At 37.2% G+C, this 16,859-nt stretch overlaps 1 protein-coding gene across 3 annotated transcripts in view; it reads right to left on the bottom strand.

The window, feature by feature from the left end:
• TTN (titin) overlaps positions 1 to 16,859 on the bottom strand; it is a 324,196-nt gene that overhangs the window by 52,375 nt on the left and 254,962 nt on the right. For all 3 annotated transcript variants that reach the window (XM_031960390.1, XM_031960391.1, XM_031960392.1), the window contains 26 exons: positions 16,531 to 16,839; positions 16,162 to 16,443; positions 15,769 to 16,068; positions 15,374 to 15,667; positions 12,316 to 15,282; positions 11,595 to 11,915; positions 11,204 to 11,488; positions 10,772 to 11,071; positions 10,081 to 10,383; positions 9,159 to 9,434; positions 8,759 to 9,058; positions 8,362 to 8,664; positions 7,491 to 7,790; positions 7,082 to 7,369; positions 6,193 to 6,489; positions 5,804 to 6,106; positions 5,387 to 5,692; positions 4,303 to 4,590; positions 3,909 to 4,199; positions 3,526 to 3,813; positions 2,741 to 3,328; positions 2,550 to 2,654; positions 1,867 to 2,064; positions 1,459 to 1,755; positions 472 to 1,059; positions 77 to 379 (listed from right to left, as the gene is read on the bottom strand). In XM_031960390.1, the coding sequence (XP_031816250.1) occupies positions 77 to 379; positions 472 to 1,059; positions 1,459 to 1,755; positions 1,867 to 2,064; positions 2,550 to 2,654; positions 2,741 to 3,328; positions 3,526 to 3,813; positions 3,909 to 4,199; positions 4,303 to 4,590; positions 5,387 to 5,692; positions 5,804 to 6,106; positions 6,193 to 6,489; positions 7,082 to 7,369; positions 7,491 to 7,790; positions 8,362 to 8,664; positions 8,759 to 9,058; positions 9,159 to 9,434; positions 10,081 to 10,383; positions 10,772 to 11,071; positions 11,204 to 11,488; positions 11,595 to 11,915; positions 12,316 to 15,282; positions 15,374 to 15,667; positions 15,769 to 16,068; positions 16,162 to 16,443; positions 16,531 to 16,839 (10,680 nt within the window). The remainder of the gene's footprint in view (positions 1 to 76; positions 380 to 471; positions 1,060 to 1,458; positions 1,756 to 1,866; positions 2,065 to 2,549; positions 2,655 to 2,740; positions 3,329 to 3,525; positions 3,814 to 3,908; positions 4,200 to 4,302; positions 4,591 to 5,386; positions 5,693 to 5,803; positions 6,107 to 6,192; positions 6,490 to 7,081; positions 7,370 to 7,490; positions 7,791 to 8,361; positions 8,665 to 8,758; positions 9,059 to 9,158; positions 9,435 to 10,080; positions 10,384 to 10,771; positions 11,072 to 11,203; positions 11,489 to 11,594; positions 11,916 to 12,315; positions 15,283 to 15,373; positions 15,668 to 15,768; positions 16,069 to 16,161; positions 16,444 to 16,530; positions 16,840 to 16,859) is intronic.

The following is a 16,859-nucleotide window of genomic DNA, read 5'->3' as shown; positions in this document are numbered from 1 at the left end:
ATGTTTTAGTTACAATCAATGACTTAATAATCCAGCACTTTGCAGATATCTCTATGGAAAAAAAAATAATACTAACATGCTGCATCCTTCATTAGTACTGAATTTGAAACATCGCTTGGTGGGCCAATTCCTGCTTTGTTTTCTGCACTGACACGGAATTCATATGTGTTTCCTTCCTGAAGTCCTGTCACTTTGCATCTGAGGTCAGACACAGGGGTCTTTGTTGCTCGTACCCATCGCAGACCTTTCTTTTCTCTCCTTTCTATATGATATCCTGTGATTTCACTACCACCATCATCAATTGGTCTTTTCCAACTGACAGTGGCAGTATTCTTGGTCACATTTGATACTTCTGGCTTTCCAGGAGGGCCAGGAGGGCCTAAAAAGCAAGATGAATTTATGAAAAACATAAGTATGTATAAACGTCGCTAAATTCTCAAGTAATCAACTTATATTAAATGTTTTACTTACCAAATCTGTCCACCATTTTGACGGGTTCCGATTGTACAGGTTCACCCTTACCATACTGATTCACAGCTGAGACACGGAAGAGGTATTCATTTCCTTGGATCAGCTTGGTCACCACATGTCGGCAAGTTTGAATATCTTCAGAAACGACTGTCCACAAAAGTCGGCTAGTTTCTCTCTTTTCAAGAACATAGGACTTAATTGGAGAACCTCCATCTTCCAATGGAGGTGTCCATGTAAGGGTAGCTTTTTCAGCAGAGACATTGCTGATTTCAATAGGTCCTGGTGGGCCAGGAACATCCAAAACTGTCACACGTACGTGCTCTTCCTTTGTTCCAAAAGGATTACTGGCGGTGATTGTATATTCTCCTGCATCTTTTCTGGAGGCATATTTAACACTGAGCATGGAAGATGTTGGAGTTGAACTTATCTGGACAATGTCAGATGGTCTAAAGTCTTTTCCTGCCTTGGACCAACTTGATTTTGGAAGTGGTTTGCCAAGGATACTGATGGCATTCAAAACAATGGTATCTCCTGCTTTGACTGTTAAGCCATCTTTAATGGTAGGATCAAGGACAATGGATGGTGCCTCTGTAAATGATGACATTTTTTTTTTAGTCAGAAAAAAGGCAAGAAGGATGTTTTAAAAATTATTTTATATATTTAAATGGAAAATAGCTGCTAGAAGATAGAAAGTTAAGGAGACTGGGCGCTTCATGGACCACTCCAAGACACATACAGACATTGGAACTCCCTTCAAGGACCACTTGGGGTGCCCAGACATATCTAGACTTTGGAACTATGAGCAAGTCACTTAATTTAACACCTCAATGTTTCGGGGAACTCTCTAAGATATATGATAAATCTAACTATAAGTTATTGATCTATGTTAGTGGAGGGAATTTCCAAATCAAGTTCTCTCTACATTGATAAAATCTCAGATATGAACCAAAAGACAAAAAATATAAACAAAGAAAACAAAAGACATACCATATTCATCCTTGCAAATAATGGTTCCTGTGCTTTCTGATGGAGCACTGATGGCTCCTGCAGTGTTCTTGGCTCTAATTCTGAATTCATATTTTCCACCCTCTACAAGATCAGTTACAGTATAGGCACAGTCAGGGACATTAACATGGTTTGCCTTCATCCAAGACTTTGAAGGCAGATCCCGTTTCTCCACTATGTATCCAGTCAGTTTATGACCTCCGTCATATTTAGGTTCAGTCCAAATGAGAGTCACTGAATTCCTTGTGACATTAATCACCTCAGGTTTTCCAGGGGGATCTGGGGGAAAAAAAGTAAAATAAGACAAATAAAGTTAAAGTCAAACAAATGTAAATGTTTTCTTCATGAAGCAAAGGAGGTTAGACATCTTCCCCTCTCTGAATGACTTACCAATTGGATCAAGGGCCACAACTGGCTCAGATGGCAGACTTGGTTTACCAACTCCAGCCAAATTGATTGCCATAACTCTAAATTCATATTCAAGACCTTCCGTTAGTCCTGTCACTTTGAAGTCTTTCATTCTAATGGGTGTCTTATTAGCTCTCTTCCACATCAGACTGTTCCTCTCCTTGAATTCAATATGATACCCTACCAGAGAAGAAGATGGTATTTTAATCCAAATGGAAGAAACCAATGCAGTCTCATGATTAACATTTTCAAAGCAAGGTTTCATTTACAAACCCTATACATGCACACACTAATCAGGCAGTTGCTCATCATTGCCAAAAGTTACATAATTACCCAGATTACTATCTATTTGTCAGTGTATTAAACAGAGGGTTTTGTTAGGGCAACTTTTTTTTTTCTTAAGATTTAAGTAATCATCACAACTTTTGATGAAAGTTTTAATTCACAAACTTATTTATATCCCACTAACAAAGTATTTTGTCAGTGAAATGCATTAATAAATATTCTGAATATTAAACAATACACTAAAAGGGAAATATAAGAGAATTGTTAAAGTTATGTGTTAGTAGACTAAAAGAAAAATATCTATATTTTAATATCCTTTACAAGGACATAGCAGGAAGAGAAAATGAAAATTAAAGTAACAATGAAATTAAACATGGTACCTGTGATTGGTGAGCCACCAGTTTTCTTAGGGTCTGTCCAAGTTAAAGCAACAGAGTCATGTCTGACATCCACAATATTGGGGGGTGGGGGAGCATCTGGTACATCTAGAAAAAACATAATGTAACAAGGTTATAATAAAGAAAAAAAACTCAATGTTTTGCATTTTGATTTCTGACTGTCATATACGTACCAAATGGATGTTTGGCAACAATGGGCTCAGATTTTAGGCCCTCGCCTACACCATATTTATTTTCAGCACTGACTCGGAAAGTATATTCTACTCCCTCATGAAGTCTTGTAACTCTGAAGGTGGTTTTCTGGACAGCTGAGGCACATGTGACCCATTTATTGTTCACAGAATCTCTTTTCTCTAGAATGTAGTTGGTAATTTCAGAACCACCATCATCCTTTGGAGGCTTCCACTTTAAGGTAATGGCATCTGCTGTGACTTCCTCAAATTTGATTGGCCCAGTGGGGATGCCGGGCTTCCCAACGACCTTTATGGACAGAGTTCCTTCCTTAGTGCCAGCAGTATTCTTCAGTGTGATTGTGTATTTCCCAGCATCAGACTTTTGGCAATCATAGACCACAAGAGTTGTATTAACTGCAGTAGACTCAACACTAACTCTTGTGTCAGTTGGTAGGGGGTCTTCATCTTTCTTCCAGGTTATTGATGGTGTAGGCTTGCCTTTTATGGGGATTTTAAGGCGGAAATTGCTATTTTCTTTAGCTAAGTAGCACAAATCAGGCAAATCTTTCAAATCAAGATCAGGAGCCACTGTAAAACAGCACAGATAAGTTATTTTTTGAGCCTAGTTTGTTTTCCCCTAATGAATACAATTTTAAAAGAAATTACCAATAAATAATGAAATAATTTATCAATGATTAACAAATATATCTAACAATGAATAATTTTTTAAGCAGTACATTGCTGATGAAAACAGAAAGTTAACATAGGTGTGAGAATGTCCTTACCAACATCATCTTTTGCCACAACAGTGATTTCACTTGGAGTTCCCTCTCCTTTTTCATTCTCAGCTCTTACTCTGAAAGTATATTCCTTTCCTTCTGTCAAATCTTTTGTGGAATAGTTAAGGGTCAGTGCATTCATGACTCTTTGCCACTTGTTTTCTTCAGTCATAAAGTCCACTATATATCCAGTAATTCGGCTTCCACCATCACTGTGAGGCTTTTTCCAGCTTAAACTACAGGATGACTTAGTTATAGATGTAACTTTCAGATCCACAACTGGTCCAGGAGTTTCTAAATCACATGAAAACTCTGGTAAGTCTAAGCTTCTAATGAATAAGTTAAAACTGTCATTCACAACTATATTGAATAAAATAACATTTCCTCACCAGAAGCCTTTACAGCATCCCGTGTTTCTCCAGGATCACCAATGCCATATTCATTTTCAGCAAAAATTCTGAAGAAATAGGATTTTCCCTCTTCTAAATTAGATATTCGGAAGCTTGTTTTGGGACATTCAGTTGTCACTGTGGACCATGACTTTCTCTCTGCATCACGTTTTTCAACAACATAGTTTATAATTGGGCTGCCACCATCAATAATGGGAGGATCCCAAGTAACATAAGCAGAATCTTTGGTAACTTCCTTAACAGTGACATTGACTGGTGGTCCCGGAGTATCTGGACAAATTTGAAATGAAGATGTACTTAATTATTCAAAGAAAGCCCCAACTATATATGCAATGATTTCTCATTATGTGTCTTAATTTATATCCTTACTTACCAAGTACTTTCACGACAATAGTATATTCCTTTTTACCACAACTATTCTCAAGGGTTAAGATATATTTTCCAGCATCATACTTATTCACATTTTCACAACGCAAAAAGGTGTCAAAGTCTGTTGATTTGATGTCCAATCCTATTCTCTCTCGCAAGTTGACATTTGGTTTAGACCATGTTATCTTTGGAGGTGGACGTCCTCTTACTGGCACATAAAGTCTCATTGTAACTCCAGCACGTAATATGAGTGTTTTTCTCAAGTCAGCATCAAGATCTCCTTCAGGTGGAACTGTTTTTTTTGGAAAAAAAATTAAATGCATAAAAATTCAATTTACTATGAGAATTCAATAACCTGATCCTTAGTAATAATAATAATAATTCTTAACATACATTATTTTTGAAACCAAACATCTCATATCCTTCCTCTAATTATTTACATAGCTCCTATAACACCAAACTTTTACTCTTTTTTAGTATTCTATATAGTCCATTAATCTATAATTAGTGCTTTCTTTTGTGGCTCTAGGATTCATCTTGTCTTCAGGAATATTTACTCCTTATTTCCTATATATGCTCCCTATTTTTATTACAAAAAATAGATATTTCATTCCCAGTTCTTATCCCAGTCTTAATGATTCTCTTCCCAACCAACTTTAATGAAAATAATAGTCTGTAAGTTACCAATAATTATAACTTATACTCTACTGTTCTTTATAATTATTTCAGGCAGGAAGATAGATTAAGTTATTGAGAAAAAAGAAGAAAATTGGTTGAGGAAAAGAAGACTAAAATGACAGAAAGCGTGTTATTACTAAAGAAGGAAGTGATTGGTTGAAAATAGAAAGAAAGCATTTGTAAAAAGAGTAATTGACTGAGTTCTCTATAATTAAAATGTCTTTTTCTTATTAGGGCAAACATATTAAATCCTCTGTCCATGGTCAAATAGTCATTAAAAAAAAGTTATCATTGTCAACCCACAAATCACATTGCAAATCCTTGATTTGTTACTATAGTTATCTTAAAACAAATTTATAGTTTTTGTTAATACTGCAGCATATTTCAAGATCTTAAAAGTCAGCACTTACTTAAGATGTCCTTGGGCACATGTTTGTCTGGCACATCACTGGGATCACTGTAACCAATCTTATTGACGGCATACACTCGGAATTGATATTCTATATTTTCCATTAGGCCAGTAACATCAAAACGTGTTTTCTTTAGATTCTCTGGCAAGTTGCACCTCACCCAGTTATCAGAGTTGGCTCTCTTCACCTCAACTAAATAACCAATAATAGGACTTCCACCATCATATGCTGGTTTACCCCAAGAAAGACTCACAGAGCTTCGGGTGGTATCAATTACTTTGGGGAAGGCTGGTGGGCCAGGAGGATCTAAGGATTAAAAAAGAAAAGAATGAAGTAGCAATTAATACATATTTCTTGTATGCCTGAAATAATTTATAGACAAAAGAGACAATGCTTTATTCTCCCTGTAAAACTTACATAGAGGATCTTGAGCATATACTGCTTTAGAGGCATCACTGGGCTTGCCTGGTCCAGCTTTATTTATAGCTGTAACACGGAATTCATACTCAGTGCCTTCCTGAAGACCTGTTGCTTTAATAGTTCTTTCTATAACAGGTTTCCTGTTGACCTTAGTCCAATTGAGTGCTTGGGTTTCTCGCTTCTCCAGCAAATAGCCAGTGATGGGTGAACCACCATCATCTGCTGGTGGTTTCCAGCTTACTGTCATATGATCTTTTGTAATGTTGCTAATTACAGGAGGATCACAACGTCCAGGTGGGTCTGTAAAGATTGATTTGAGAAATTAGTTTCATATTTTAAAAAAATATCTTAAATAAAAAGTAATATTCATGGAAAAGTATTATTACCATATGGATTCTTAGCAATTGCTGGTTCAGTGAAAATTGGATCTCCAACACCATATTTATTTTCAGCACAAATACGGAACTGGTATTCATGACCTTCTATTAGTTTCTCCACACTGCAACTGGTGATGGGAACATTGGGAGAGACTTGTGCCCAATTAGGTCTGCTTGTCTCACGCTTGTCAACAATGTAGTTAGTAATTTCTGAGCCTCCATCTTCCAGAGGAGGCTCCCAAGAAAGCATTGCACGATCTGAATACATTCTATTGATTTTAACAGATGCTGGAGGACCAGGTTTATCTGAAAGATACAAGAAGGTACAATCAACTCTTTGTCTTAATTCTAATGGTCACTATGGCATAGAAACAAGAGCACTGAATTTGTGGTGCTAGATTCTGACTCTGCCCACTAAAAACTAACAGAAATTCAACTAAATTTATCTATACAATGATGGGGTTGGGCTAAATTTGGAGCAACAAGATCCTGTCTAGTTCTAACTTTTTATGATTCCGCAATTGGGATAGATTTGTATACCTTTTTGTTTTTTTTTTTATCAAATATCATTTTCTATTTATGATGCTTTGACCATCTTTTGGCTAATATTGACATCACCTTAGTTAATCAAATATGACTTCCACTGTGCCTGGGTATTCAGTCCCTCTTCATCTGACTCAGAATCCTTATCTTTCTTCAAAGTTCTGCTTATGGATCATTATTTGTCAAACTTCTGATTTTCCCAAGTTGTAAATGTTCTTTTCTTTTTCAAATTGCTTATCCTTGTACATGCCCTTCCACCCAATAGAATGTAAAACAGGGATTCTTGTATTTTTGCCACTGTGTCCTAGAAGCTTGCACAATATTAAAGAGCTTAATAAATATTGAATTGAATTACCTAATACTTTCAGCTTAATAGTTGCTGATTTGGAACCACTTGCATTTTCAGCAGTAATCGTATAGTCTCCTGAATCCTTTCTATTTACACAGAACAGTTCTAAAGTGCACTGATTCCGTTTGGTGGCCATTTTTATGACATCAGATGGTTTTATAGGTGTTCCATCTTTCTTCCATGAAATTGTTGGCATGGGTTTGCCAAAAACACTAGCATCTAGGCAAACATTGGTTCCAGCTTTCACAGTAAGTAAAGATTTCATTGCCACACTCAGTTCTATCCTTGGAGGAACTGGAAAAAAAAATAAAAGGACTTAATGTACATGAACTAATTATGACATTCTTCACATTAACACAATAATAATAAAGATAAATACATATAATATACATAATCTTCAGGGATGGAATCTCACCATTTTCTGCTAGGATGGTCACTGGATCAGAAGGCTCAGAAGGCATGCTGATGTTTACAGCAGTTTTGGCAATGGCTCTAAATTGATATTGAGCATTCTCTTCCAAACCAGTAGCTGTATATTCTTCTTGAGGAATTTGGTGAGGTGTAGTATTGCATCGTACCCATTTATCTCCAGGGAGTTTGCAAGCTTCAACAAAATATCCAATGATTTTGCTGCCTCCATCATGCTTTGGTCGAGCCCAGATAAGGGACACACTATTCTTGGAAACATCAATAACTTCAGGTTTTCCAGGAGGATCTAAAACACAAAAGAACCAGAAAAATTAGAAAAGTCAGAACATTTCATTTGAAACACAGGAAATGATTTTCTTTTTACATCATGATGTCAAACTCAAGTAGAAACAGAAAGCCCTGCTGACTTGGAAAATCACATGTTAACATCATGTATGTTGTATTGCGTTTTTTACTTATTTCTCAATGGCAACACCACTGAGTTTTGCATATATTGCAAGTTTGTTATTTGAACATTATATGTAGTTTTTAAGTAGCTCATCAGGATCTTAATAGCAAATATTTTAATAATCAAGAACTCAACAAATAATGTGGGTTGCTATTATGTGTTTGATATTGTGCAATATACATTGTATTTACATAAAACAAGAAAGGGAAAACATTATTGAATCTAAGTAAAAGCAAGGGAATATTAGTCAGTCAGTCAATAAGCATTTAGATACTTTAATAGTAAGTGGTAGGTAGCCTATTATGCTAAGTGCAGGAACTACTAGAAATATTTGGAAATAGACACCTAAGATTTAATTTTTATTCACAGCATTTAAAGTATAGAGAAAACAAGGAAATATTTTACTTACCAATTGGCATTCTAGCTGTTACATATTCTGTTGGTTTGCTAGGTAAGCTGCTTCCAGCTCTGTTCAAAGCATAAATCCGGAATGAATATTCTAGACCCTCTACAAGACCAGTGCAAGGATATTCAGTAGAACGGACAAGAGTATCATTGGCCTTCACCCAGAGCAGGCTGTTCCTTTCTTTGCGCTCGATCAGATAACCAGTAATGGGGCTGCCGCCATCACTATCTGGCCTATCCCATTTCACAAAAATACAGTCCTTGTTGACTTTTGTAACTCGTGCATTCTTTGGTTCACTAGGAACATCTGGAGATGAAGAGATGATCCATATTAGTCCTTGCTTTACAATTAGAATGGAAACACAGAATTGTTTATCATACCTCCCCAAGGAAAAACCTACCAAATGGGAACTTAGCAAGCATTTTAGGAGACTGGAGTGGCTCTGAAATGCCAAATCGATTTTCAGCACGGACCCGGAAGATATACTCTTGCCCAGGGATAAGTTTTCCAACTCTGCAAGAAGTTTTGGTGACAGAGGCCAGAGCTGTGACCCAGTTGCCTTGGCTTACATCACACTTCTCCACCACATAATTGGTAATGTTACTACCACCATCCTCAAGAGGGATATGCCATGACAGGGAACAGGCATCAGCATCTATCTCAGATATATCAAACGGAGGCTGAGGTGGTCCTGGTGCATCTGCAGAAACACAAGACAAGCAGGTAAAAACATGAAGGTAGGAGGAAGAAAGAATTTTGATCCTGACAGTTACATTGTTTTTAGCAAAAGCTTAACTCACCCATGACCACAACTTTGATTTTCTGAGTATCTGACCCAGAACTGTTTTCTGCAGTGAGATGATAATAACCACTGTCTTTTCGAGTAACATCTTTCAAGATCAGAACTGAGGAAGCATCTGCTTTGTGCACTGCCAGGCGGCTAGATGTGACAACAGGTTCTTCTCCTTTTTTCCAGGTACAGATTGGTTGAGGCTTTCCATACACATGTGCTTCAATTCTAAGTTTCTTTCCAGCTTTAATAGTAACTTGTTCTGGCATAAGGATCTTGGGTGGCACTAAAATGCAATTGGAAAAAAACCCATGAATTTATTGTAAGGCATGGTTATTTTTACTGGGGATACTCTAGAATGTAGAATGTGGAAATGTGGAGAACACAGAAATTTTGTATGATAGTGTATACAATATAGGAGACATGGATCCTCTTCCTTGCCTTGCCTTTGTGTGACTTAAGACAAATCACTTAATGTTTCTGCACCTGAATTTTCTTCAAGTATAAAATGAGCCAGGTAAAGTCATACAAGTGATTTGTTTAGTAGTAAGATCTTAGTTAGCATCCTGGATTGATCACTAAATAATCTGTGGCTACGAGATAATTACTTGACCCTTCTTCACTTATAATTAGTGGGATTGGGATAGGTGGCCTCCAAGTTCCTTTCTAGTTTGACATGACCAATGTGAGATTGTGCTTTGTTTGACTGTTTATATTTGTTCTAGGGTTTTGCTTTCTGTTGTTGAGAGAAAGGGTAGATGTAAAAGGGAGAAAAAGCAAATTCTAGTCAATTAAAGAAAACCCTAAAAAATAAAGCTTATATATATATATATATAGTGGTCTTGTCTCTTATCCATAATGATATATAATAATCTATAAACTGAATTACAAAAATATGGGTGAAATTAGTAAATGCAATAATGACTGCTTACATAGCTGTTCTTTGGCTTCATAAACACCATCAGCTTCTCTGGGCAAACTCACTCCAACAGCATTCCTGGCCGCTACTCTAAATTTATATTTCTTTCCCTCCTTCAGGCCAGTGACAACAAGGCTGAGATCTTTTACGACTGAATACTCTGTCCAGCGATCTGCAGGTTGTTCTTCTTCCCGGTAGCTGATAATATATCCATCGATCTTAGCACCTCCATCACGCAATGGAGGTAACCAGGCTAATGTGGCACTGTTCTTTGTCATTTCAGTAACTTCAAGCTTTCTTGGTGGATCAGGTTCACCTAGAAAAAAACAAAAATAAGGAAAATGTCTTGATAACTTAGCCAAAGTATTTTATTAGTGCATACTAATGCCAGATGGAATTAATTGTTTCATGGCATCTCAGTATAGTATATAATATGTGAACCAGAGGAAAGTATTTAAATTTCATTTAAAAGCAAATAAGAAACCGAAAAAGGGTAGACTTAAATGGTTCTTAATTATAAGGAATCTAGATATTCATTACATCTGTAATGGCATCTGTAAAACTAGTATTTTTTGGCATTTGTAAAACTAGTATTTTTTTTTTAACTTGAAAGAATCTGAGTTTCAAGGTATCCTCACGTTACGTAAAGAGAATTAATATACTGGGAATTGGAATTGATATTGGGATACAAAGATAATACTTACTTAGGGGATCAGATGCAAGCACTGGTTTGGGAATGTCTGTTGGCACCCCAGGACCATATTCATTAACAGCAGTTACTCTGAAGAAATATTCATTTCCAGGGACAAGATTGGTTACTTGGAAACTAGTTTTCTTAACTTCTGGAGTAACTGTTGCCCATGTCTTTCTTTCAGCTTCCCGCTTCTCCACAATATAGTGTGTTACTTGACTACCACCATCATTTTCAGGAGGAGTCCAAGAAATATGGCATGATGTTTTAGTGACATCTGAAACTTTTAAATCAGACACAGGCCCAGGAGTATCTGTAAAAAAAAAATCACATAATAAAATATAGTATTTCCTCTATATCCTCAGCAATTTTACTTTTTTTTTTTCCTTAGTAATTTTAAAGCATTATTTTGGAAAGGAAAGGAAAATGTTTACTGGCAACTTACCGAGAACTCTGACATTTACAAATACAGCCTTTTCTCCTGCAGGATTAACAAGTGTCAGGGAATATTTGCCTGAGTCATCTCGTGTAGAATCAGGAATGACCAGAAAAGCCATAGTGTCAACCAAATCAACTTGTCCTTTTCTGACAACGTTATCAATACCCACTCTCCGCCAAGTGACTTTAGGGGCAGGCCGCCCTCTCACAATGGCAAATAGTCGAATTGGGCATCCTGCTCTGACAACAACCAATTTTCTCATGCTGGCATCCAAATCAATCTCAGGAGGTTCTGGAAAATATGTTGAGATAATTAATTCACTTTCTGGAATGTGGAATGTGAGGATTTATATCATAAATGAAACAGAAATAAGTATATAAGTAAAATAAGGCATTACCAAGTATTTCTTTAGGTTTAATAGCATCTTTTAATTCAGCAGGCCGTCCAATGCCAACTTGGTTTTGTGCACAAACCCTGAACTCATATTCTTGGTTTTCATCCAGACTGGTAACTGTGAATTCTTTACGAATAAGTTGTACAGCTGCATTGCACCTTTTCCAGCCTTCATCAGGAGATGCATCTGCGATTTTAGGTCTCATTTCCACAACATATCCAATTATTGGTGCACCACCATCATAGACTGGCTTTCCCCATCCAAGAGTAATGGAATTTCTGGTAGTATCAACCACCTTGAGATTGGTTGGTGGACCAGGTGGTTCTGAAAGTACATTTAAAAATAAATGTTATAGCTATGTAATAAGATAATAATATAAGTGAGTACTATAAATGAAGTTAATGTAAACATTTTCTATATAGTCAACTTAATTATTCAAAGACATATTATTCATATTTGCCTTTTTCTCTTTTTCTGCATGCTCTGTAGGTTTTTTTTTTTTTTTTTTAGTGAGCAAGCAGTCAGGAAAAAAAAATAAAATCACTCAATTTGTCATTTGTTAGCAGCTCTGTCAAAATATTTGTTTTCTTTGTTGAAATTACTGAGAAAAGATTGGTTGAATTTGTCTTTGTTATTTGTTATAGACTTAATTTACCCTAGTCATGTCTGTCTCCAAATTAAGAGTTGACTATAATTTAATAAGAAATAAAGAACATAATAATACCTATTGGGTCTTTTGCCACTACTGGTTTTGATGGCAAGCTCGGTTCACCAATTCCAATTTCATTTTCTGCCTTGACACGGAACTGATATTCATGTCCTGGAAGGAGATTTTGAACTTTCATACGTCTTTCAGGTATGGCACTCTTGGTAACAGGAACCCATCGAACTGAATGCTTTTCTTTTTTCTCCAGATAATATCCTGTGATAGACTTTCCACCATCATATTCTGGTGGATTCCATACTACAGTCATTTCTTCTTTGCTGACTTTAGTAACTTCTGGGGGATCAGGGCGACCAGGTCTGTCAAATTTAGTTTTAGCAATGACTGGTTTACTCTCTGTTGGTGGACCAGTGCCTATCTTATTCTCTGCTCGAACTCTAAAAATATATTCATTTCCTTCAATGAGACGAGTCACTGTCGCATTGGGAGTGAGAACATTAGCAGAATATGTCGACCAAACCATACGCTTGCTCTCACATTTTTCTAAAATATAATTTTGTATTTCACAGCCACCATCATCTTCTGGTGGGTCCCAACGAATTGTGCACCTATCACTTGACACATCAGAGATCTTCAGATTTCTCACTGGACCAGGTTTGTCCAAAACATTTACAGTTGCATATGCTACAAAGCTGCCGGCTGTATTTGTTGCTGTAATCACATATTTACCACCATCACTTCGCTTTGCTTTTGTGAGTGTAAATTTAGATGTCTCTGCACTTGTATCAATTTTGGCTCTTGGAGATCTGGTTAGATCTGTAGCATCTTTATCCTTGGTCCATGAAACTTCTGGGAATGGTTTGCCTCTAACCGCTGCCTCAAGCTTAATAGTGTCTCCTGCTTTGACAGTAAGCACTCCACTCATTTTAAGCTCAAGTACCGGTTTCTGCAGATCTTCCTTCACAACAACTTCCTCTGTCTTTACCCAATCACTTTCACCACCTTCATTCTTTGTTTGAACTCTGAACTCATAAATCTGGTTCTCAACACACTTGTCAACCATATAATGAGTATCCTTAATGCTTCCTTTGTGTACTCTTTCCCAATCAGCAGAACCCTTTAGCCTTCTTTCAACATGATAAGATAAATTGGGACTACCACCATCATAATCTGGTCTTCTCCACTTCAGGAAGACAAATGTTTTTCCCTTTTCTGCAATATGAAGGTTTTCAGGTTCACCTGGTCTATCAATGGGGTTAATAGCCAGAATAGGAGTTTTAGTTTCAATGGTTGGTCCAACGCCCACTTTATTTTCTGCACAAACACGGAAGTAATATTCATTGTTGGCCAAGAGATTGGCTTTGATTAACCGCCTAGTAACATCTGAAGCAACAATTGACCACCCTTTCTGGTTTGGCTTACGACATTCTACTATAAAATTAGTAATTTCTGAACCTCCATTATCTAGAGGATTTTCCCAGGAAACTGTGCAATTCTCTTTGGTAACACTAGTTATTCTCAAATTCTGGCAAGGTCCGGGTCTGTCGAGGACATTAACAATGGCTGAACCTTGAGCATGCCCACTGCTATTCTTAGCTGAAATGATGTATTTGCCATGATCACTTCTAACAGCTTCTTTAATTTGTAACTCAACACGAGGCAAATCATGAATTAGGTCAACCCGCTTTTCTCGGACCAGTACTTTGCCCTCCTTGGACCAAGTTATATCTGGTTCAGGTCTGCCTTTGACTCTAGCCAGAATGCGGATAGTTTGGCCTACTCTAACAGTAATGATATCGCGACAAGTCACATCAAGTTCTACTTCTGGAGGATGGAGTATGTCTTTTGCAATCACAGATTCTGCTAGTTCTCGTGGCTCTCCCTCTCCCACAATGTTAGCAGCCTTAATACGGAATCTGTATTCATTTCCTTCAATTAGTCCAGGTACCCTGTAGGCACATTGCCTAATGAGTTCATCTTTATTGATCCTATTCCACTGTGCAGTGCCTGGTTTCTGACATTCCACAACATAGCCTAAAATAGGACTGCCACCATCACTAAGGGGCTTTGTCCAAACTAAATCAGCAGTTTCTTTGGTCTTGTCCTTCAGTTTTGGATTAATGGGTGGTCCAGGTGGTTTGATGGGTCGACAAGCTTTTATTGGATCAGAACTTGGAGATGGATTGCTTAGGCCTGCAAGATTTTCTGCAAAAACTCTAAATTCATATGTATTCCCTTCATAGAGTCCAGTCACTCTAAACTTTAAGTCAGCTATAGGTGTTTTGTTGACTCTCACCCATTTACCAGTCACTTCTCGACGTTCCACGTAATATCCAGTTATTGGACTGCCACCATCAGATTTCGGTAAGGTCCAAGAAACTGTTGCAGCATTTTCAGTAATGTCAGTAACCACTGGTTTGCCAGGTGGAGATGGGGGATTGAACTTATGTTTAGCTACAGTAGGTGGGGAATCGAGAGGTGGACCAACACCCATCTTATTCTCTGCTCGAACACGGAAAATATATTCAGTTCCTTTTTGTAGATGGGGGACCTTTAGTTTAGTCTTACTGCTTCCTGCAGAGACAACACCCCAAGTATCTTTTCTAGTATCTTTTTTCTCCACAATATAGTTTATTACAGGACTTCCACCATCATCCTTGGGTGGCCTCCACGCAATAACCATATATTCAGGGGTGACATCAAGTATATCAATAGGACCTGTTGGTGGGCCAGGAACATCAAGAACAGTAAGATGAACTGGTACAGTTTTGCTACCAGCTGCATTGGAAACAGTAATCAAATATTCCCCAGTGTCTTTCCGCAAACAGTTTTTAATGGTAAGTACTGATGAGAAGCCGTCAGTTTCAATGTGATAGTGATCGTCTGATGTAATTTCACTGCCATCAGTTGTCCACTTTGCAGTGGGAGTAGGTACACCTCTTATAATGGCAGGGAATCTTACAGTGGTCCCAGCCTTCACCACAAGGCCTTCAATTAATTTCACATCAAGCTCTACAGAGGGAGGTACTGAAAAATAAAATACATAAAATTAGAATTTTATTTTCAAGTCAGACACAATTTTAAAAAAATAACAGAATAATTATGTCATTAATATTACCTAGTTTTTCTTGACATTCTATTGGAATAGTTGTGTCAGGAAGACTAAGACCTACAATATTCTGGGCTTTTACACGGAATTTATAGATCTTCCCTTGTTGTAAGCCAGTAACAACACACTCTAGGTTTGTTACAGTTTTAAATTTGATCCAGTCTTCTGTACCATCTTCTTGATATTCTACTAAATATCCAGTAATTGGAGAACCACCATCACGATCTGGTTTATTCCAAACCAGAGAAACTTCATTCTTGTCAACATCCACATGATGCAAGTCTTTGGGCGGCCCTGGTGGTTCTTTTTAAAGGAAGAAATGTCTGGTGAATAAGGTAACCAAAAAAAGAGAAAGAAACCAAAAACATCTAGAATTTTTTTTTACATGTAAAAAAGCTACTTACGGAGAGGATCCATGGCCTTGATAGGTTTAGGAGTTTCAACAAATGGACCACGTCCATATTGATTCTCAGCAGCTACACGGAAGAGATACTGATTGCCTTCATTGAGATGTTTAGCAAGATGACTCTTTTTCTTGGATGTAGTTGAAAGAGGTGACCATTGGGAAGTGGCAACATCTCTTCTTTCCACCACATAATTTGTAATAACTGAACCACCATCATCCAGTGGTTCTTTCCAGGTAAGGTAACAAGAATCTTTCCTAATCTCACTAACTTCCAGATCTCTAGGTGGTCCAGGTTTATCTGAGAAATAATAAATATGCAATTATTCAAATTACTGAGCTCATATTAAGTGCTAAAAATTATTATTTAAGAATGTTCACATTAGAATATTACCTAGTACAACAACTTTTACTGAGACTGTCTTTGAACCTGCTGGATTCTCCACTGTCAAAGAATAAGTTCCACCATCTTCATGGGCAGAGTTACGAATTTCAAGTTTGCTACCAACTGGTGTAACATCAATTTGTGCTTTTATAGGAACTTCTCTATCTTCTTTTTTCCATGTTACTTTTGGGAATGGAACTCCTTTGATGACAGCACTAAGTCTTAAGGTATCTCCGACCATTATGTGTTGTTCCCTTGCCATATTAGCATCTAGAATCAATTCAGGAGGTTCTAAAAGGAAAAGGATTATTTGATGAGCATAATTTAAAGAATATATTTTATAAATAAAACATATAAATATGGGGGAAGTTTACATACCAAGTCTGTCTCTTACTAACACTGGTTCAGGAACATGAGCAGGGTCTGATTCCCCGGCTTCATTGACTGCCATTACTCTGAATTTATAGGTTTGACCATCCCTAAGGCCTGTGACTTTATATTTTGGCTCAGGGCATGTCTCTGGAGTATGATTAGCTCTTTTCCATTCTTCATCTCCAACTTTCTGGTACTCTACAATATAGCCCAGAATCTTGCTTCCACCATCATGACGTGGTGGTTGCCAAATCAAATCAACTGAATTCTTTGTTGTGTCTACTGCTTCAGGGTTAATAGGTGGACTTGGTTTAGCTATATGAAAGAAAAGAAAA

Source organism: Sarcophilus harrisii, chromosome 3 (assembly GCF_902635505.1).
Source record: "Sarcophilus harrisii chromosome 3, mSarHar1.11, whole genome shotgun sequence".
Taxonomy (NCBI): domain Eukaryota; kingdom Metazoa; phylum Chordata; class Mammalia; order Dasyuromorphia; family Dasyuridae; genus Sarcophilus; species Sarcophilus harrisii.
Note: the sequence above shows the minus strand (reverse complement) of the source record. Positions and strands in the feature narration are given on the sequence as shown.